A 21,176-nucleotide genomic window follows, 5' to 3' on the forward strand; every position below is an offset into this window, starting at 1 on the left:
CAGACCCCTATAGACCCAGGCCACGGGGTAGGGAGAAGTGGCACCAAGCTGGGGACTCCACCTTCCAGCCAGCCCTGGTCACTCTGGAGGATGGCAGGAAAGAACACCAGGACCTTCACTGAGTGTGAGGAAAACTAGACTGCTGAGAGCCCGTGGGGCCTTCAGTACACCCTTAAACTCTTAGCTACCTTTGAGAAAATGGTCCAGAGAGGCTGGCAGGCTTGTCCAGGACCCAGAAGTCTAGGCAGCAAGTGTCCACCAGGTTGCCACAAGGGAGCTGATCCCAATGCAGAGGGGCTGGAACTTGGACAGTACCCACTCGTGGGTGAGTGAAGAGGGCAAGGGCAGACTCAGAGATGACCGCTCTCATGTGTGTGTGTGTGTGTGTGTGTGTGTGTGTGTGTGTGTGTTTGAATTGAGGAGGGTTTGCAGGAAGCCAGCAGGGGAACACCATTGTGTGTCTGCATGCATGTATGCACACACACATAGGGACACACACACACCGTGAAGGGCTGCCCTGGGGCTGTCAGCTTCAGGAGCTCGGGCTTTCCAGGGTTGCCCCTCTAAGCTGAAGACGACNAGGGATAATTCTGCTCTATAACCCCAAAGTGTCCTTACTAGCCACTAAGCCTGTCTCCCCACCCTGTGTCGCTCTGTCCACCCACACACCAGCATCAAATGTGCTGTACAAACATTTCCCTGCTAAAACCCCCATGCAATAAGTGCTGTTGCTCCCATCTCTCATCTTCCATGGGGAGAAACGAAGGCTCAGAGACACTCCGTGACTTACTCAGGCTACACAGCACGCATAAGAGCCCTTTACACAGCAAGCTAGAGCCAGGTCCACCTCACTCAAGTCCAGGTTATTTTGATACCCTAGATATAGGGCAGGAGACAGAGAGAGAAAAGAGGTTTTTCATTCCCAGGACCCACAGAGGAGGTTCTCAAAGGCCGCGCAGAAGGTCTTCCCAGGTTGCACACCTGAGGCAGAGAGGCAGCTCCTCCCACACGAAGGGCTCCCAAAGGACAGACACCCACAGACTCCATAGATGTTCCCTGGGTGAGACCCTGGGCCCCGCCCAGTCAGGGTGACAGGCTCCCTCCTGCCTGCACTGTCACCAGAACTGCCTGCTGGCTGCTAGGGGAAGCTTTCTGTGTCCATGAGGTAGGAGGGCAGGTGGGTGGGGAACGGAGCTGCCAGGAGAAGAGAGGGAAGCTAGCAACCCAAAAGGGGACTGCTGAGGAGGGAGGCAGGAGCTCGCTCCCTTCCTACGCCCCTGCACGCTTGCTCAGCCCGAGCACATGCTTAAAGCAACGTGGACAATTCCCATCCTCCCCAAGAGAAGGAACATAATTTCATTTCAATGGGGTCAGGGATCTGTGAGGGCAGAGGCAGAGAGGGGTAACCTCCAGGCTAGCCTGCGCTGTACTAGACTGAGTGCTGCCCACTTGGGTTGCCCCTGTACTTAGAGCTTATGCTATATGCTACCNGCAGGTACACATCAGTCTGCCAGNGCCAAAGACCTGGTCCTGGGCCTCCCACACACACCTCATCCTGGCCTTGTTCACACAGGCTCTGCGTCATGTGACCATTGACACTAATGTTGAAATTCCCAAGGTCCCCAGAGATTAACGGAGTGTTTCCCAAAAGTCTGTGCTAACTAGAAGGCAGGCTACAGAAACAAGGACTCCTGCAGGAGTTCCCTACGTTCATGCCTTATAGATGTTTCCAGAAACAAAGTGGGGGATCTGGTCTCTGTTTCTATTCTGGTTCCTTTGGCTTTGCCATGGCAAATTTTTGGAATGGAGAACAGCTCNTGGGTCGTGAGTTCCCACAACCTGAGCATAGTTAGATTCTGGAGCTGTGTTGAAGCTAGCAAGGTCTCAGGGGAAACCATAAGAATGCTATCCATACACCAGGAGGTGGTGGCGCACGCCTTTAATCCCAGCACTTGGGAGGCAGAGGCAGGCAGATTTCTGAGTTTGAGGCCAGCCTGGTCTACAAAGTGATTTCCAGGACAGCCAGGGTTATACAGAGAAACCCTGTCTAAAAAAATAAAAAAATAAAAAGAATGCTATCCATATGAAACCATGCTTGGCAATCTCTATGAGGCTTTGAGAGCTAGTTATCACAGGTAGTGTGACAGAACAGGATAGTACACAGTCTTGGACTATGTAATGGAGTCTGACCTATAGACTAGAGGCCTTTGGGAAACTGGCTCAAGGACACGGGTGGATAGAAGCCAGAGGTCCGACAGTAGTCTGCCGGAAAGCTACCCTCATGTAGAGCTGAAACCACCCTCTGAAGGGCAGCAATGAAAAAGGAAGTCATCATGGTGGTGAGTTGGGCACCACCAACTAGGACCCATGAAGCCTTGTAGATGTGTCAGATGCCATCCTGGCTGCTGGGGTGGCTCATCCATTGTATCTGGCTCCTGAGCAGCACNACCACTGTCACTTTCTGTGACTAATAATGGCAAGGCAGGGTCACCCACCACCCAGGCCTAGGATGCCAACAGCCTGCCCTTTAATATAAAGTGCATTTGTTGTCAACTCAACAGCACAGTCACCCAGCAAGAGGGCAGGGAACCCCAACTTAGAGTTGCCTTGGCCATATTAGCCTGTGGCACAGTCTTGATTGTTAAGGATAGGAGGACTATGGCCAGTTCCATCCCTGGACAGGAGGTCCTGAGCTGTATAAAGAAGCAGGCTGAGCNTGATCCAGGGTGACACAGGGTGATCTAGAAAGCAAGCTCCATAGCCAGCGTCACTCCATAGTTCCTGCCTTGTCTCCCTGCCCTGGCTTCCCTTCCCTCCCTACATTGCTTTTGGTTGTGTTTATTACAGCAACAGAAATACCAACTGGATCAGAGCCCCCTATGGGTAAGATGCACACAGGAGAACAGGCCGTGGCAGGGTCCTGCTGCCACTGCAAGGGAGAGCTAAGCAGGAGAGCAGGTAGGCAGGTTTGCAAATGAGATGAGCAAAATCATGGTGTCGCTGTGGTGCTGGTATCTCTTGGCTTAGGCTGGCAGAGACTAATGGTTGATCTGGCAGGTTCAGATTTGTTCAGATGCAGGGACGGCAAAGGACTGTCAGGTGGTAGATAGCTGTAACCCATGACAGCCACAGGACCCTTCCTCCTCCCACCTCACCTTTTCCAGGGATAGCTAATCCTGGCATTCCTATTTGCCCTGAATTCCAAGAGATAGGCTCAACCCCCGACCCATCTCTGCAGGTGCCAAGAGTAACAATAATTCTCATTTTTCCAGATAGCCCAGGCAAGCCAGTGGCTGTAAGGGCCAGCACAGCAGTAACTGTGACCGTGGATGGGAAGACGGCCATTGCAGCAGGTAAGAGCAGTCCTGAACTGCTGTGGTGGGAGCTATGAGGCAATGTCGTGGTGAAGGCTGGCAGGGTGGGGCTGGCTCAGCTAGAGCACCTGTCTAGCTGGCCTGAGGCCATTTCATCCCCAACACCACGCANACAGGAAGGAAGAATAAAGGTGCCCTGGATATAGGGACTCTAAATTTTTCCCAAGAGAAATGCTAGGGGAAGGAAGTGGATGCTTATGTCATTTTGTTTATAAAACCATAAAACCAAAAAAGATTCATGGGGTAAAATACAGCCCAGAGAGGTAAAGAGACCTGCTCAAGGTCACAGAGGACAGGAACAATCTAGACGGCCATCCTGTCCCTGGGACATTGCTTCCCTAAGATGTTACCTTGAGCTCTAGACCTGAACTCGTGACTCTACTTCTACCTGGAACCCGAGATGACCAAGGGAGACCATGTGACAGACATAGAAACTGAGGCATGGATAAGTTATTCGTCCAAAGTCTCACGTAAGAAAGGCAGAACCTGGACTCAGACCAGCTCCCTTTGGGACCTAGAGTCAATCCTGTTGCCTAGGTTTTAAGGAGAGCATCCAGTGGCCCTCATAAGCTTGGTCTGACTTTGCAGGTTCTTGGTGGCTTGGTCAGCCCGTGGCATCTGTTTCTTATTGTTTGGGCCTGTGTTCATGCCCTCCACGTTCCTCAAGAAGCTGTGCAGTCCAATGGTTACTCAACCTGGTGGATCAGGGGTACCAGGCATTTGTCTGTCACACTCAAGGGGCCTGGTGAGATGGGAGTTCAGAGGCCTGCAGGGCCCTGGCCTCTTGCCAAGGCTGTAAGCATCTAGCAGGGAGGTACAAGAGCAGAAGGCCTGAGTTTCTTCACAGAGCATGTGCTAATCCAGAGTCAGGGTTCCTGTGTATCCTCCTCTGAACTGAGGTAAGGGCAGGATGCTCAGTGACATGCCCACCTCAGCATCTCTAGCATGTTGTAAGGTGCCTCCCTCTGGCACCTTACAAAGCGATGTATTACATCCCAGAAGCTCCTCACAGCACAATCCTTCCAGAGCCCGTGGCGTACTAATCCCAGGTCAGAAGTGATGCCCACNTCTCTCCCTAGAATCCTCCTGTGGTTTGGTCCCCNAAGACCTGTGGCTACCTCGTGCTGCCTGGAGGTGGCCTTCTTCTCAGTCCCTCTACCTTGAATACCTAGGGAAGGTGAGGACTGTGAGGCCAGCCTGCTGCCTGTGCTTCCCCACACTCTCCAATTACCTGATATAATTTTTAACTCAGAGCTGAGTTAGAGCCAGGAGGGGTTGCCATAGAAACCATGTCCCAGTGCCTCGAGTTGAACTCCTTCAGACAGTCCCCGTGATGCTTGCCCGCTCGGGGTGCACGGTTGTGACAGGAAAAGCATGAGGCGCTGGAGACCTGATGCTGTGAGTTCATCTGCATCCCATTCTGTATCCTCCTTTCCCTAGTTCCCCCCCCATCCCCACCCCTAACCCCACCCCCACCCCCACTCCCACCCCCGAATGACCTCCCTGACCCTGGGACCAGCTGGGACCTTCACCTCAAGGAGGGGGTAGGTGGTGTGTCTGCTGTATCTGGAAGCTGGGGCCTTGGGTACTCTCCAGAGCAGGCAGCCGTGGTGCACAGTGTCTAGGCAGGAGCTGTGCCAGGCCTGTCCTGCTGTCTGGAGGGACTTGAGACACCTTATGAGTCTGGATAGACAGGACTGTTGCCCTCTGTGTGTCTCACAATGTGTGCTGCGCTGTGCTGTCCTGTCCTGCTCCTGCAGGGGGTTCAGGGGAGAGCAGATATGGCTCTGCTATAGAGAGACTAGAGGAGGGTGACCCTAGCTCTGACCACACCTAGGAAAAGAGGCTCTCTGGCTGCATAGCTTTGTGTACCCTGGGGGNTTCACATCTCCCTGGGGTCTGTTCCTGCCTTAGTGAGTTGCCATTCCAAGAAAGCTCCCAAGGTGAAGGCTCCATGTGAGTCTCTGAAGGCCAAGAGACTTCAGAGGCACAGGGCTAGAGGCCAGTCCTGCCCTGGAGATGATAAGGCCACAGGGAACCAAGCTTTTCCTCCTGGGCTGGACCAGCAATCCAGAGGCCAGGCTTTCTTGTTCTCCCCGTCTTCNGTGCTGCACCCCCAGCTTTCCGGGTCCTAATTCTAGCTTCCTACAGGCTGAAGGGGCATAGTTATAAACCTACATGTGGGGTGCTTATGTAGCCAATCCTAAAAGACCAAGGTGGCAGGCATTAACTCACTGAGACTCCAGCACACACACACCCGCCCCCGCGATCCTGCACAGACCCCAGATGTCTAGCAGAGTCTGCTCACCTCTGCTGTGCAAGCTTCACTCTGCCCTGAGGCCCACATTTGTTACTGTAAGGCAGGAGCATGGAGAGGCTTTAAATCCCAGCCCAGCCCTGCCCAGTGCTTTATCACCCTTGTCCTGAGCCAATTCACACCCAAGATAATGCTCTCATGTCCCTCCNAGCCCTGAGGTCCTGGCTACTGGGCAGGGGNCCCATCTGTCACATAGGACTCTCTGCATCAGGGTGACACANATGGCTTGGCCGCCTGGCACAGCAGGGAGACAGGGCACCACTCTTCCNNTGCCCACATCCCTTCCCACCCAATGAAGCAAGGGAATACATAGGAAAATAGTCTTTATTGGTCTTCTGAAACGACAAACCAGAAATATAATTTTGCCTTTAAAAATCTTCTGTCTCAGGCTAAAGATATCACCACTGACAACACCCTCCCTCCCCCAGGCCCTTAGAAAATCCCAGCTCTGGGATTGGCCCACCAGCCAAAAGAGGAAGGAAGACTGTGGCCCAGCCTAGAGGATCCTGTGATCCTGAACAGCAGCCNGTGCTCTCTGTCTACCTGCCAGAGAACAACCTTGGAGGCTCTTCTGAGACTCCCAGTACTCACCCCTGCTAGTCGAATAGGTGGCCGAGGACAAGAAGGAGGGCTGAGAGGCTGCCCTGAGGCCCTCATAGGTGTATAGTCAGTGCCTAAGTGTGTACCTGGCTACTACCAAGACCTTCCCAGGGCAAGATATCAGTCTGGCATCTCCTACAGAGGTATCTAATCTCTAAGGAGGGGACAGTTTAGAACAGAGGGCAGTGACCTTGAAAATGTGCACAGCCCAGGGGCAAGAATCTCCAAACCAGATAGGACTGCAGCCATTTTTTAGCCTGGGTAGTCCAGGTGCGATTGCACACTCCCAGGAAACCAGGCAGAGTCGATGAACCCCTGGNAAAGAAAGCCCCATCGCCAAGAACTCTGAACAGAATGTAGCCATCCTGTCCCTGTTCCTGCAGTCTGTCGGGGACGTGTTGAAGGCAGCCAGCCTTCTCAAGGACTTACTGCCTGACATCTGCTTTCCTTAAGGTGAGACACCAATCTCAGAGCACAGCCCAGACCCAGCCTCTGAGGTCATGCACAAATGATGCAGATGACAGAGGAGACAGGAGAAGCCAGGCTGCAGGGGTAGAAACTGCTGGGTGTACCTGGAACCTGCAGGGAAGAGGCTCCCAGGCATGCCTGGGGGTCTGCAACAGAGCTCTCAGTCGCCTGGAACCTGTCATTCATACTCGCACACCTCTGGTAAACCTAGCAAGAGAGGTGCTAGGGCTGCCAGGACAATGCAATTTCTCCAGCTGCATACTTTGGCCCACTTAAGAGGTCTCAAAGGATCCCTGTGTTGTCATCCAGGACCCAACCCCTGATGACATGGGAAGACTGTAGTCAGGAAGTAAGAGGGGCTGTGGCCTCCAGGCTCAGGGGATAGCAGGCCTCTGCCCCAAGTTCTCATGATGTGTGTGTGTATGTGTGTGTGGCTTTGATCTGTGGGAACATTATAATGATGCCCTGCCTGACAGTGAATTAGTATATAGAGTAAGGCCCTGTCTCAAAACCTCACGCTAGAACAAAAAGTATGGATAGAATTCGTAAACCTGGAGCAATGTAGTCAGAGGAGTCTATAGCCAATAAAGGGACATAATGACATCCACCCAAGGGGGACATTATAGCCACTTTGGTTTTTCTAAACATTGGACCCAGATCACAGGACTGGGGTGGTTTCACATTGGCTAAACTGGACAAGCTTCACATTGCAAAGGACTTGAGACATCTTTCTGGCTTTAAAAGGAGTCACAGAAATCTACCTTTGGGCCTCCTGTCCCTCCCTCCCAGGCCCTAATGCAGACTGAAGTGGGAATGAGAAAGAGGTAGGGAGAGTCACCAGCTGTGGCAGCCCTGGGCAGGAGGGAAGTGCTCAGTGCAGATGATGTCTCTAGAGTAGGTTCTTTGCTCCCTGTGGACAGAAGCCTACAGCGAGGCTCAGGGGTTCCAAAGACAAGAGGCCCAGAGAAGGCCTTCCACGGGAACCTTTGGCCCGAGGGAAGCCTCTGGGAAACTTGGAAAGAGATTGGGACGAGGGAGCTGAGGGAGGCAGTCCCAGTGTCAGGCTGAGATGGGGCCTGTGATGGAGGGAAGGGCAGCCCTTTTGGTAGCAGTCCCATGGAGTCTCCTTGCTGTCCTACCTGGGCCAGACAGACAGCTCTCATGCCACAGACGAGATCTGCTTCTGATCTTCATGCTCACCCTCGGGGTCCCCCATCAGCGGCTGGCGCTTCTTGAGCTCACGGTGGTACTTGGCCATGAGAGACGCGTAGATGCAGCCGTAAGCAGCGGCCACCACCATCATGATGCAGACAATGCCACACACGACCCCGGCGATGATCACTGTGCCAATGGCTCGCCGCACACTCACAGGCCGGTACCTCTGCTTCTGTGGGCAGGCAGTGCTGGGTTCGGGCTCAGGCTCAGCCCCAGGCTTAGGTTTAGGAGGCTCCGGGCTGGCCTTGGTGCATGGTGGTCCTGGAGCATCCAGCCCAGCAGAGTTGTTCTCATCCTCTAGCTGGGAACAGTAGTTAAACATCTCCATGGGGACCGCACGCATGTCCTTCCCCCTTAACTCCTTGGGTAGAGTACAGGCAAGCTGATCCAGGCGACCCCCTGCATCCAGGGGGAAAAAAAGAGGAGGTGAACAAGCAGCTAGAACTGGGGTGACCTCCCCTCCCCACCAGACCTCCAAATGGAAGGCACAAAAGGAACNGTCCTGCCAATAATGTAGTCATTCCTGATTATGGGAGAGTAAGAGCAGGCAGGAACTAGCACCTATAAATCACTGTGCTGTAGAGGAGGCCACCACAGCTGCCAAAAGCATTGAAAATGGACATTACCGTTACTTTTATTTCACAGAGAATCCCCTACCCTTCTCATTCAAGCCTGTCCNTCCAAGGTCACNCTGACCTACAGCAGTAACAGCTGGGAGCATGCTCAGGACATGGCTTTGGTACTTCATGCCATNACCCTGCCCAAACTGTATATCTACTTCTCTGCCTAAAACCTGGCTGCTCACTGATGTCTGTGAACCCTTGCCACTGTTGTCAACACAAGCAGTGGCCTGTGTCCCTTCTCAGAAAGAGAACGAAAGCCAAAGCCACAGCCTCATCTGCTCCCCCACACAGGGCTTTGGTGGCCTGTGAACACCCAGAGGAGGGCATGGGATCTTCCTGGGTTTGTCAGGTGTACCAGCACAGAGACATCTAGGGAGCAAACCCTGGAGACACAGGAGACTGGAGTTGATTGTGGTGTTTAGACAGTCCACCAAACCACCCTCATGACACTGGGCAGACCGNGCAGGGCAGAGGAGGAGTATCAGTACCTAGGTGGGTAAGGTAAGAGAGCTCCCTCTCCCAGTGCAGAGGCCTCAAGTCCAATCTCACAAAGACACCCATCTTAGTGTAGGATGCTTGGATGCTGATGCCAACATCTGGGTTGGGTTGGGTTGGGTTTTTTAAGGAGTGCAAGGTTGAAGACTGGATCTGCGAAACTGGTTCCTGCCTGCTATGTTACAGGCAAGGATGTGCCCTGAGACCAATACCAGTGATCATGTAATCATGACCACCTTTGGTTAGAGGGGCAGAGAGCTTCAGAGTGAGACGGGAGTGACCTCATTTTCCTGGGCCAGAGANCCGAGGTTGAATCCTGTCTGTGTTGTCACCTGAAAATTATTTAACTCAAGTATTGAATTATGTCTGCATCTCCAGATTCTTAGCCGCTAAGTGGGGATATCTATTTCGATTAGCTGCTTGAGAGATTAAAGTAGATAATATGCACAAGNAGGTATCTGTAAACTGGAAGCTAGACAACAGCATTAATCATTTCTCCACTTCCAGAGTCAGCATCATCACAGTGACTAACATCTCAAAGTGCTTTCTAGTTTGTAAAGTGTTTTTAATTAATGCATTGGAGCCGCATGGAAATGTTGAGTTAGTGGCTGGGTAGGAAATGAATGAGGTGAGAGTGAGGGAGAGCATTGTGTTATTCTCAGAACGTTAGTGCTGATTTGTTAATTCCACATACACCCAACAGCTGCCTTGTGCTAGCCACTGACTGTGTCTTTCTGGATGCTCTCGACGTTATGAATACAAATGAGCAAGGGCNCAAGCGAATCAGCGTTCCACTGCACAAGGCCTTTCTTTATGCTGGGCACTTTTCAAACCACCTCGTAGGCACTGCCCTATTTAATTCTCACAATTGGCCTTTCTCCCGTTGACAGATATACCACAGAGATGTTAATTAACTTCTCAAGATCACACAGCTAGTAGGTGGCAGGGCTAAAATTCAAACAAGATCTGGCCCTTCTCAGCACTGTACTGATTTACACCCCCTCCCACTCCATCCCATCTCCTCTTTTCTTATTTATTCACTTATTTATTTATCTATGTGTAGACACAGTCTCTGGTAGTCCAGGCAAGCCCTTGAACTCCTGATCCCTGCTTCTACTTCTCAAGTGCTGGGATTACAGGTATGAGCCTGGCTAAGCACTCATTTGATTAGCTCACTTGTTCATTATAGAACGTTCTCAGCTTAAAGAAAGAAGGAGCTGGAAAGATGGCTCAGCGGGTAAGAGTGCTTGCTGTTCTTTTGAGGAGCCAGTTCGATTCCCAGCACCCANAGCTGGGTACTGGGTAGCTGACAGCTGCCTATAACTTTAGTTCCAGGGGGCGCCCTCTGCTGGTCTCTGNGGGCACTGCATGCATGTGATGTATGTAATACACTTGGACATACACGCATACACATAAAGTAAATAGATAAAACATTTTTACAGTTGGGGGAGANATCAGGGGTGTTGCAACCTCACAGAGGTTGTTTAACTTAGAATACAAAGTNAGTTCCAAGCCTGGGTCCAGAGTCAGGCTCTGANCTAACACCAAGAAGAGCACCAAGACAGCACAGNGGGTAAAACCACTGACATGTGACAGTCCTGGTGGCCTGAGTTACATCCCTGGAGCCTACCTGGTAGAAGGAGAGAACCAACCCCTAAAGCTGCCCTCTGACCATCACACGCGCTCTGTGGCGTGACGCTTAAGCAGACGTGTGCAAATAAATAAATAATAAGTTTTTAAAAGGAAGGATAAGAAAGAAAAACTCAGACCATTCGTCTGCTTATTATTAAGTCTTCAGTCAAATGTTCTTGGGACTGGAAGCTAACATCACCTTCACAGGGAAAATGGTTGTGTCTGGGTTTCGGTTACATTCTGCACTCACGTAAGAGGCAGGTGACCTTATTATTCCCGGGAAGGGTGATTGTTCCTCTTCCCGTCCTGCCAGGGAAGCTCAGAGGCATACAGGCGGGATAGAGAGCATTGAAAAAGCATCTGTCATGTGTCTTTAAGTTCCCATATGAAACCTAAGGAAAGGGAGGCAAACGCCTTTAAAGAGTCTTAATAGGCATAGATGAGCGGCACCTGGCTTCCTCTGACTGCAGGAAGTGGCGATGTTTGGAGTAGGGGGCTGTAGCTCTCCTCTCCCCTGCCCTCCTCCCAGCTCCCCTCTTGCCTGTGGCATGTAGGGCTCACCTCTGTAGGAGAACCACTCCAGCCAGTGTTTGAACTCCCGAAGGTTGCAGTCACACTCCCACGGGTTGTCCCCNACCTGAAGCAGCTGCAGGCTTGCCAGGGGCTCGAACGTCAGCCGGTCCAGGCTCTGCAGACGATTGGAGCGGAGGGACAAGGAGCGNAGAGCCAGGAGCCCATCAAAAAGCCCCGGGGGCAGCTGGGCCAAGCCGTTGATAGACAAATCCAGATGTCGAAGTAGTGGGGAGCGCTGGAGCAGGTCCCTGTCCAGGGTCCTGATGCTGTTATTCCGAAGCTGGAGCTCTGTCAGATTGACCAAATCCTCGAAAATGGACCGGGGGAGCTGGTCAAGAAAGTTGTTGGACAGGTCCAGTCGCTGCAGGTTGGACAGGTTGGCGAATGCCCAGCTTGGTAGGGCACTCAGCTTATTGTTCAGGAGCAAAAGGCTTTGGGTGGCCGCGGGCACATCCGGAGGTACAGTGGTGAGACCCAGGCCACTGCAGTCCACCTCCAAGCTGCGACTGTCACATGTGCAGGAGAAGGGGCAGGCAGGGAGCACCTCCACAGCACACAAGGCAATCCAGCAGGTGATCCCTAGGGAGGAGTCAGGAGGAGAGAGTAACAGGCTATTGGACTCCCCTGCCTCAGTTTCCCCCTACCAGCTCACACCCAAGTGCCTTCCTGGCCCCTTCTCCTTTGGCACAAGCTACAGTCAGTTCACAGATATTTATTGACCACACAGGAAGGTGCTTAGGAACCTGAAACACTCATGTTAAACATGAGTGGCATCACACTGTGACCAAAAAGTCACTTGTGTCAGTAGAGTAGCCTAGATAAGCCGTACAGGTCCTCAGTTCCTGCTCACATGTCACAGAACTGAGATGTCCTAATGCCCCAACTGTTTATAAATATACAATCTTAGAATATCAGGGAAACTTTTTCAGTCTGTGACCACAAGGCTGGGTCCTTCCCATGGGAACCTCACCCCCACCTGAAGCCACATCACACTGAGATGTGCTTTGGTCATGAAAGGGGAGTCCAGAGTGTCCCCTGCGGTATCATAAATGCTGCCCATTTATCAGATCCCGATGTCTAAGGTGGGACGAAGGCCCAGCTAGGACCTGCATTGGAGCATTATGATAAGACACAGTAAACCACACAGCTTACAACACTAGAAGTCTGACCAACAGTGGCTCCATCTGCACTTGAACTCTGAGGCTGCCAGGCCCATCCTGTCCTTAGAGGCAAGGTAGCATTTCTAGGTGGATCAAGTAACTGGATTCCTGCCATGTCCAGTTTTTTTTTTTTCCCCAAGACCCTTCTGAGCAGAATATGTGGGTCCAGCTCTGGGACAGCTGCTGGAAGTAAGCCCTGGAAAACAGCCCTTTCTGTCGGTGGCCCTGTAGTCAGTCCCACTGCCCCAAGTGCCAGAGAGGCNCGCCTTTCCGGGAACCTGGGAGACTAAGATCACACAGTTCTGTCTCTGTTACACCAACCCAGAGTCCGGAGGAGAGTCTCCAGATGGAGAACTGAGGCGGTTCAAGCCAGTCGCCTCCCAGCTGGCCCTACTCAGATGGCCAGCAGCCAACCCAACCAGGGCACCAAGATGAGACAGTCTCCAGTCTGTCTGGTGGGTGTCTGGTCATCTGAAGTCCCAGAGGGCAGTGTTTGAGGGAGGACAAGATGACACTCTCCCTGCCCTTTCATGTGGGATTAATGACAGTGAAGGAGACACTGTGAGGCCGACACCTGAGCTACTTTATTCTTGGTGGAAAATGAGCACAACTTAGTTATACAGTCACCTTTCCCTGCTACCTGAGGCCACCCGAAATGACCTCCAACCCCTCTGAGCCCATCTACAGGGTCAGCCTGTCCCATAACACACATACAGTGCACATACTGTTTTATGCACACACACATGCACACACAGTTTTATGTGCACACACACACAAACACATATACACACACATGCACACATGTACACACACATGCACACATGTACACACACATGCATGCACATGCACATATGACAAACACGGTTTTATGTGCATACATGCTTTATGTTTTACTCTCAAAGAGTGTGATGCACACATCCGTCTTCAGCACTTAGGAAGGAGGCTGTGGCAAGATCACTGTTTGAGACTAGCCTGGGCGGTGTAACAACTATCTAAAGAAACTGAAAGAAGGCATGGAAGGAGCATGGGAGGAGGAAGAGAAAGAGAGAAAGGAGAAACCAAGGAGTAGAGGAGACAGGAGGGAAGGATAGGGGGGAGAGGGAGGAGAGGGGAAGAAGGGAGAGAGGAGGAAAAGAGATGGACCCCTTAAGAAGCAAGAGCCACACTCCATGTGCTTTCTGGTNGATAAACTAGCAGCTGGATAGGGAGAAAACAACCCCCTCACCCCTCATTTCCACCCCCACTCCCCATCACCAAATTCAGACTTGCACCAAAGCTCTAGTGACAGGAAAACTTACTCCTGCACTGAGAGGTGTCGGAGTGATCCCAGGATGAAAGGGATATGAGCCCCCGGATCAGCCATTCACCTGGTGAATAATTCAGACAGCTCCCTGTCAGGGCAACTGGACCGAAGGCCAGAGGAGGTCAGGTGGAGCAATGTCCCTTTGGCCATTTCTCACTTCTTACTGTGTAGCCATGGGCAAACCAGCCATGACTGACCTTGTCCCTTTGAAGAGGATGTTCCTGGACAAGGCTGCTTTCACTAGAGCCGTTGCCTCGGTGTTCTGTGTGTAGAGGGAGTGATGGATCCAGTCCCTATGACTCCTTCTCCCAATGCTGCCCCCTAAGAGCTCCCTAGTGCCGCTACAGAGCTGGGAACTCTGCAGCATACAGATCCCGCTGGGACCTCTGGCTTCATCCAGCAGGCAAGATGGCTGAGGCCATATGAGAAGGTAGCTTTCTTACAGCCGAGGCTGGCTGGCCCTGCGACCCTCCTGGGGCTGATTTCTCCACACCCGCTGCACACATTGCAGATCCCAGTATAAAGGAGTGAAGCTGGGTGGCTCTCCTACAGAACTCTTGGCTTGTGACTGCCAGGGAAGGAGACGCATGGGGCAGAGCCAGCTGTTCAGCCTCCTCCCAGCCTCTGGAAAGCACTCTGCATGGACTCTCTTTGGTTAACATGAGTCTAGGCCTCCAAAGCAAAGCCCCAGGCATTCAGGATGGTCCAGACATCATGTTGTCACCCTGTCAGATGCACACACACCCCCACCCCCATGCTGAGCACATACTCACAGGAGACCTGCCTCCATTGCAGGACAAGCTTGCTCCTCTGCTCTGGGCCACCGCCTGGTGCCAACATGGTGAAACCCACACTCTCCGCAGCTCTGGAGAGAGAGCCCCCTCAGCATGTACCACGTGTCAGTCCTGAGAGAGAGAGAGCAAAGCATTTGGAGCCCGTTCCAGCTCAGGGGTCAGGGACAAGGCCTAGGTGTCTCTTTACAATTCTTCACCCCCTCTCCTGTTGCTCCTGCAAGAAGGGGGTCAAGAGGATCTAGCAGTCCTAGAAGTGGGCTGGAAGGCACAAGAACTGCCAGCTGAACCCCAGCTCAGTCCCCTANACCCGCTGTCTTTCCCTCACTCCCCTGAGGCCTCTTTGCACTCTGGGGGGCTTTAAAAATTATTCCCTTGCAATATCGCTTTCTCCACCACCACCACCACCAGCACCACCACCACCACCACCACCATCACCACCACCCCAAGCTTACCACAGGGGAGNAAATGAAGGTGCATCTCGCCTAGGTAAATGAGTGAGACCCCACCTGTGCCCCTCCACCTAGATGTACCAGTCCCGTCATTCTCCCCAATGCCCAGCTTACCATAGCTGTGGGGAGGCAGAGGCCAGGCCCTTCCCTTGTAGCTGCTACTGACAGGTAGGGAGTGAGCTGCTGCACCACCCCCTGCCTCTGAGCCCACTATCACCTTGAGGTGAATTACAAGCTTGATCCTCTGCCAGCTGGCCGATCTATAACTCCTGCAGATCAGGGCTTCCTGCTCTTCTGCTGCTGGCCCGAGAGACACAACGACCTGGAGGAGAGGGTGAAATGACTAGCGGTAGGCCTAGTGAGTGTAGGCAGCAGGCTACCCTTCCAGGGAGCAAGTGGGCTCCTTACTGTTTCTAGGGCCTTCCACCACCCAGTGTCCCCTAAGGGGGCCCAGGGCCTCCTTAGCACCCTGCGAGATGTGGTTAAGAGCTATGAGGTGTTGATCCAGAACCTGTGCCCTGCCAGCCTCCTCCCAGGAAAGGGTCAGATAGGGGAGGCTGTGGTGTACCCCAGCTCCCTGTTAGGGCCCAAAGGGCCCTGTTCTCTGGTACCACTCCTCCCAGGATAGCTGCAGGTTTGCCTTCCTTGACTGCCAAGCTCATGGCTCCTGTATAGTTTCAGTTGCAGCCCTCAGAGTTCCGTTTAGTCCTAGAGCTTCCAGCCAGTGGCCGAGTGGAGCTGACACTGAGGTGAGCGGAGCTGCTGGATGCTTGGCCATTTGGTCAAGAAGCCTGAGCAACCTAGCAAGGTTTCCCTCAGGTTCAGAGAATGCTCCTGTTGCATCCCCGACCCCATCCTGATCCCATTTAATCAATGTTTTGTGATGTTTTGTCATTTGAAGCTGGCTGGGAACCTGTTAGGTAGATCAGGCTGGGCTCAAATTCTGAGATCTCTGCCTCCCGAGTGCTGGGATTGAAGGCACAAAGCCCAGCTGCATTCTCTATTCTCTACCTCCACTGCATGCCTCTAGTGACCTTCAGGAAGCCACCGAGGTGGCCTGTGCTGCTATGAACTATGTGGCCCTCAGATACTCTGCTTTGCTCCCGGCAACAGCAACTTGCTCGGAACTGTGGTACCCATCTGCCAGCCTTGGCTTCACCTCCCCACTGCCCAGTTAAGAGGCAAGAGTTGTGAAGGATCCAGCAGGGTGAGCATGGCTGTAACTCAGCACAGCTGTGGGCTGAGGGCAGAAGCCATGTGTGGGGGCCCCNGCACTTAGTGGTTACAGTAGCTTGGCTTCCATTCTTCTAGAACTCTTCTGGCTCAGATCCATAGGCAAAGAATCTCTGGGTTCAAATCCATNCCCTCCATCTCCTTCTGACACACTGCTTAAACCCCGCCCCAGATTCCCGACCCTAAGAGTGACAACCTGATGGTCGGTGGGTGGAAACAGAGTTGGATTGAATGACATTCCATAAGGAATATTGGCAAAGGCTCCCACCTGGCCTTGAGCTTATGGTNAGCTTCTTCANCATCAAGGGAGGTCGGTCCCACAGATGCTTGAGCCTGCTGCAGGCTGTGACAGGTCCTCACTCCATGCCGTGTTCACCGTGCACTTATTCTATATATCTCTGCCCCTCACATCAATGCCCACACAGACCTGCCGTCTCAGACAGCAATCTCCCTCTTGCTATGTGCCTCCAATACCTAACCTGCGAAGCGTCAGCCAAGCCACAGTCACAGGATCTGTCAAATAGCAAGCAGGCTGCAGCCACCCAAATGCACAGATGTCACCACCAGCTTGCCAAGGTTACNTGGTCAGTCAGGGTGGGTCACAGGCTTCTGAGTCAGGCTGTTTACCCACTTCCTGATGGCTGTCACCCTGCAGGGGCCCTAGTAGGGAGACACTTGTGTGTGCACAGGGCTCCCAGACACAGCCTTGAAGCAGAATGGGGTAGGCCCATACAAAGACACACAACTGAGTGTATCATAACACACATGCACTCCCACACATAAGTCGCTAGGCATGTACGTAGGCACGTACATGCATGCACACCCACACACAGACACATGCCTTGCTGGCAGTACTCCAGCACCACTTAGCTGCCATCATTCATGAGGCAGAAAAAGGATGCCTCATGGTCCCCGCATACCCCCAGCAGGTAGGTACAGGGGCACTTCCAGCCTGGAAGGAAGATCCGCTGAGAACCCCATGAAGCAGCCTTAAAGCCAGGACAGCTTTTATTCTTCGGGTCCAAGGATCGATGGAGACCCAGGCCATGTCTGTGGGACAGGCTGTGGAGAAGCCTCCTCCAGGCTGACCTCCACCTGAGGTTCCCAGGTTCTTCCTCCCATTTTCCCCCCTCAGGACCCCAGTGCTTATGATGCCCAGGGACCGTGAGCCAACAGTGCAGGCCAGGCTGTTTGTTGTCTACTGAAGCANCAGAAAGGACTCTGGTGACTGAGATCCTCTGGAGAAAAGAGGCCAGGAGTCTAGGAGAAGATGCCCCTGGCCCCCGCCCCGCCCCCACTCTGCCTAGGTAGCTAGCTGATCTGTCTCCTCTGATTGATGTCAATGCCATCCTGATCCTTGGAGAGGTGTGGGGGAGGGGCGCTTCCTAAGCCTTTCCACCCCAAGTCCACTCACACACCTCCCAGCAAAAGACCCTTCTGGCCCTGAGCCGCAGAGACTCCTCAGGAAAGGGGTGACCTACATTGGGAGGCAGAGGACAGCTGCTGCAGCAGGCACTGGCCAACTGCTGGAATAAATTAACACTCTGTGGGAGTGGGAGGCAGAATGGAGTTGGAGGTCCTACTTGAGGGAAAGAAACGGNCCTCACCCTATCCCCACTCCCCACCCCCGCCCCACCCTCATCTGCAGAACCTGCACCCAGAACTAACCTGTATTTTTCCTTATCCCCAGAAACAGACCAAAGGGGCAAGGCTAGGCTCAGCAGGATCCCTGGACTCAGGTTGGAGAACAGGGTTGATAAGCTAGGACTGACCAACCTTTGAACCTCCCAAACCAGAAACATGCAGTTTTGACTCCGATGGGCTAATCAGATCAGCTAGCCTGGAACCCTTCAGAAATGCTAAATCTCAGGTGCCACACAGACAACGAGATCCCAGGCAATTTGGGGTCATATTCAAGATTGAGAAGTACAGGCCAGCAGATTGAGCCAGGGCCTGACAGCTACCCAGAAAGCCATGCTGGTATAACTCTAGATCAGGCAACGGGGACAGCATGGGCTGCATACAGTTAGCCTAGAGAAGCTGCGACAGGAAATGGCAGATTTTAAGGAAAAATAAGTCTAGAGCTCACCCAGAACCTTAACTAACCTTGCCTAAGGCAGGCCAAGACAAGGGCACCAACCCCAGGGCCTCATACAAGCCTTTAACATGGGGAGATGCTAACAGCCGCCGACAGAGAGCTACACAATGCTGTGTTCTTGATCCTCATACAGTTCAGAAAGGTGTGTTTATCAACATCATAGGGAAACTGAGGCATGGAAAGGGTTAGGAAAATGGAAGAATGTCGATTGAACCTGTACCTGTTTTCTGTCCACAAAATTTTTGACTCAGTTGCCCTCACAAGTTCCTGCCTCAGCCCTACCCCTCAGGTAAAGGCTGGTTCAGAAACAGAGACATAGCCCCCCATCCGTATAGAACTTTACAGTTTATAAGGCATCCATCTCCTCATCACTATCTGAGCCAAGCACCAGCCCTGTCCCCGTCCTACCCATAGGATGGAAGAAATCCAGCAAACCTCTCCGGGCTGGGACCTGGGGGATGTGTTGAGGCAGTTGGGGAGTGAAGGATTGGCGCAGCAGACAGGTGAGGCAGGAGCAGGGGGCAGCTGGAGCTTCCACGTGGTCCTGCTAACCCAATGGCTGCTGCACCCACTACTGATAGGGTGTGGGAGCTGCCCCCTCCCCCAGCTTGGAGCAGCCAGCGAGGCTTGCTTGCTTGCTTGCTTGCAGAACATTGAGGTTAGGATGACAGAGTACACCTGCCCTCCAGTTTCTCCCACAGATGGAGGCCTACTCTCCCCATGATCTGGGTTCACACTCAGCTAAAAACCAAAAAACAAAAAACAAAACAAACAAACAAAAAAAAAAAAACAACCCACCTCACCCCAGGCCTGGGATCCTCAAGATTCCTTCTTAGCACCTCTCAAATCAAGTGTTTGCAACATGCATCAGGGCGTGTCCTAGGCTCCTGATTCCTGGGCGCCCTGCTGTGTCTATCTTCCCAGGAGGTCTCTCCTGGGTCAAGGCTCCTGCATCCTCCCCTCCTCGCTCCCAGCTCTATACACCTACAGAGGGGAAACAGAAAGGGCTTGCATGGTCTACCNGATTTGTTCTTCAGGGAATCTCAAGGCTAGTGAGTGGCCTGCGAGTCATCTTGTCCCATCTTAGAGGACTTCCAGGAAGTCTGGACATCTGGTCTAGGCAATTGGAATTTCTGGTAGCCCAGAACACAGGAAACTGAAATGTCCCCTGAGCTGCTGTCACTTGTCTGGCCATGAGGCCCTTCTAGTAAATGCNCCCACCTCTGCCCCCTGTCAGTCACCCCTAAACTGCCCTGTGAAGCAGTTTCTAAATCCTTCTGCTTGGACCAGCCACACGCCCTTCCTCCAGGTTCCTCTCAGTACACTGTCTTCTCCCCGACAGCTTCTTGAGCCACTTTCCATGTGAAATTCTTCCTGTCTCTGACAGAAAGAAACCTTGGAAAGCAGAGTAGGAAGGAAACCCAACATACACGGGGTTGCTCTGTGCCGCTGAAGAAGCCATTGAGGACCCGGGAGGCTCCCACCATTCAACTGCCTCCCTGGGCAGGCGCCAAGAAAGATCACTCACTCCACACCCAAGCCTCATCCTGGCTCCCCGCTCTTCCCAGCCTCACACACTCACAATCACCCATTCCAGCGCCTTCCTTTGCCACCCACCTGACTAAAGCAAGCCCCTGACTCTGGGTCTTGGCACTTGGAAATGAGACTAGGGTAAGCTTGTCCTGAGCACAGACACATCCTCTAGTCAAACCTCAAAGAACACAGCTGGGGGAGGAGAGGTGGGGGGCTTAAGAAGCCCGCCTCTTTGCCTGTCCTGCCTGGTTTTCCTGTCTCCCTCTTCTGGCAGAGCCGGAGCCCTCCTGCAGTGGGAAGGTGGGGGTGGGAGCGCTGGGCTCTTCTTGGCAGCTTGGAAGCTGATGTTGGATTTCCCTACCAGCTGGACTTCCCCCGCCCAGCGCCACATGCTGGCTCCTTCCCCTCCCCCCACCTGCTGTAGTTATCTAAGCTGTGGGCCTGTCAATCTGAGTCACACAAGGCAATGCCCAACAAACCCTGGCAGCCTGGTGCCAACATCCCCACCACCACCCTGGAATGCAGACAGCTGGGGGTGGGAGGCAGAGCAACCAATCAGAGCCCAGTCCCAGACCTGCCGGCCATACAGGGATTTGAACTGCAGATTCCTGGGCAGAATGCAGCGTTATGAAATGGGCCTGGGGCTCCTGAGAAGCGGTGTCCTGCTCCGAGTTGGCNATCCATGCCCATATGAGCCAGGCAGCAGGTGAATGTAACCTCACTGTACACTGCCCCCTACACTAAGCACCCAGGGCTCAGAAGGCGTCTGGCCCACCTGCTGCAAAGGGCATTATGCAGTGGTGGACCACCTAAGCATCTCGGGCTCCTGGCTTGTTTGGCCATCTAGTGTGCTAAAAATCAAGGCCTGGGTTTGTAAGGAAGAACGACCAGACACCCCTCCTTCACTCCCAGCCACACCCCCACCNCGGAGGCTCTATCAGGACTGCAAAGACTATTCCAACTAGGAAGGGCTCCTTTGCACCCTTGTCCAAGGACAGCTACCTCGGGGCCAGCAAGGCCAGCAAGAGCAACTGGTATAAAGGTCCAGCCTGCGCCTCCTCACTCAGTGGGTCCTCCACCCTCCACCCTTACTCAGGCCTCTCAGAATGCCAGCCTGTTTCCAACACCCAAGCTGTCTCCCCCTCCCATAGCTGCCGCTCCTCCCGCTGCAGGGACATTTCCATGCTACCCGGGGCCATCATGTGGCACCAGCGCTGCTCTCCTCCCTGTCCCCTCCTCCATACCCCCTCCTTAGCAGAATACACCGCTATGTCCCCAGCACTGAGGAGTCAGAGTTCCTAATGCTCTG

General features: G+C 53.1%; 2 protein-coding genes across 3 annotated transcripts in view; one reads left to right on the forward strand and one right to left on the reverse strand.

The window, feature by feature from the left end:
• Cacna2d4 (calcium voltage-gated channel auxiliary subunit alpha2delta 4) overlaps nucleotides 1-21,176 on the forward strand; it is a 111,090-nt gene that overhangs the window by 71,187 nt on the left and 18,727 nt on the right. The window contains exons 25-28 of the mRNA XM_021164150.2: nucleotides 3,273-3,353; nucleotides 7,908-8,134; nucleotides 11,329-11,519; nucleotides 18,749-18,837. Of these exons, the coding sequence (XP_021019809.2) occupies nucleotides 3,273-3,353; nucleotides 7,908-8,134; nucleotides 11,329-11,519; nucleotides 18,749-18,837 (588 nt within the window). The remainder of the gene's footprint in view (nucleotides 1-3,272; nucleotides 3,354-7,907; nucleotides 8,135-11,328; nucleotides 11,520-18,748; nucleotides 18,838-21,176) is intronic.
• Lrtm2 (leucine rich repeats and transmembrane domains 2) lies at nucleotides 5,998-18,801 on the reverse strand. Of its 2 annotated transcripts, none has more exons than XM_029478176.1 (5): nucleotides 18,743-18,801; nucleotides 15,118-15,325; nucleotides 14,534-14,665; nucleotides 11,286-11,876; nucleotides 5,998-8,373 (listed from the first exon to the last, which is right to left on the reverse strand). In XM_029478176.1, exons 3-5 carry the CDS (start codon nucleotides 14,598-14,600, stop codon nucleotides 7,919-7,921), a joined length of 1,113 nt encoding a protein of 370 aa, XP_029334036.1. In that variant the 5' UTR covers nucleotides 14,601-14,665; nucleotides 15,118-15,325; nucleotides 18,743-18,801; the 3' UTR covers nucleotides 5,998-7,918. The 2 variants fall into 2 exon arrangements, with proteins under 2 accessions (XP_029334036.1, XP_029334037.1); XM_029478177.1 differs by having other exon boundaries at nucleotides 6,020-8,373; nucleotides 15,221-15,325.

Source organism: Mus caroli, chromosome 6 (assembly GCF_900094665.2).
Source record: "Mus caroli chromosome 6, CAROLI_EIJ_v1.1, whole genome shotgun sequence".
Classification (NCBI taxonomy): Eukaryota; Metazoa; Chordata; class Mammalia; order Rodentia; family Muridae; genus Mus; species Mus caroli.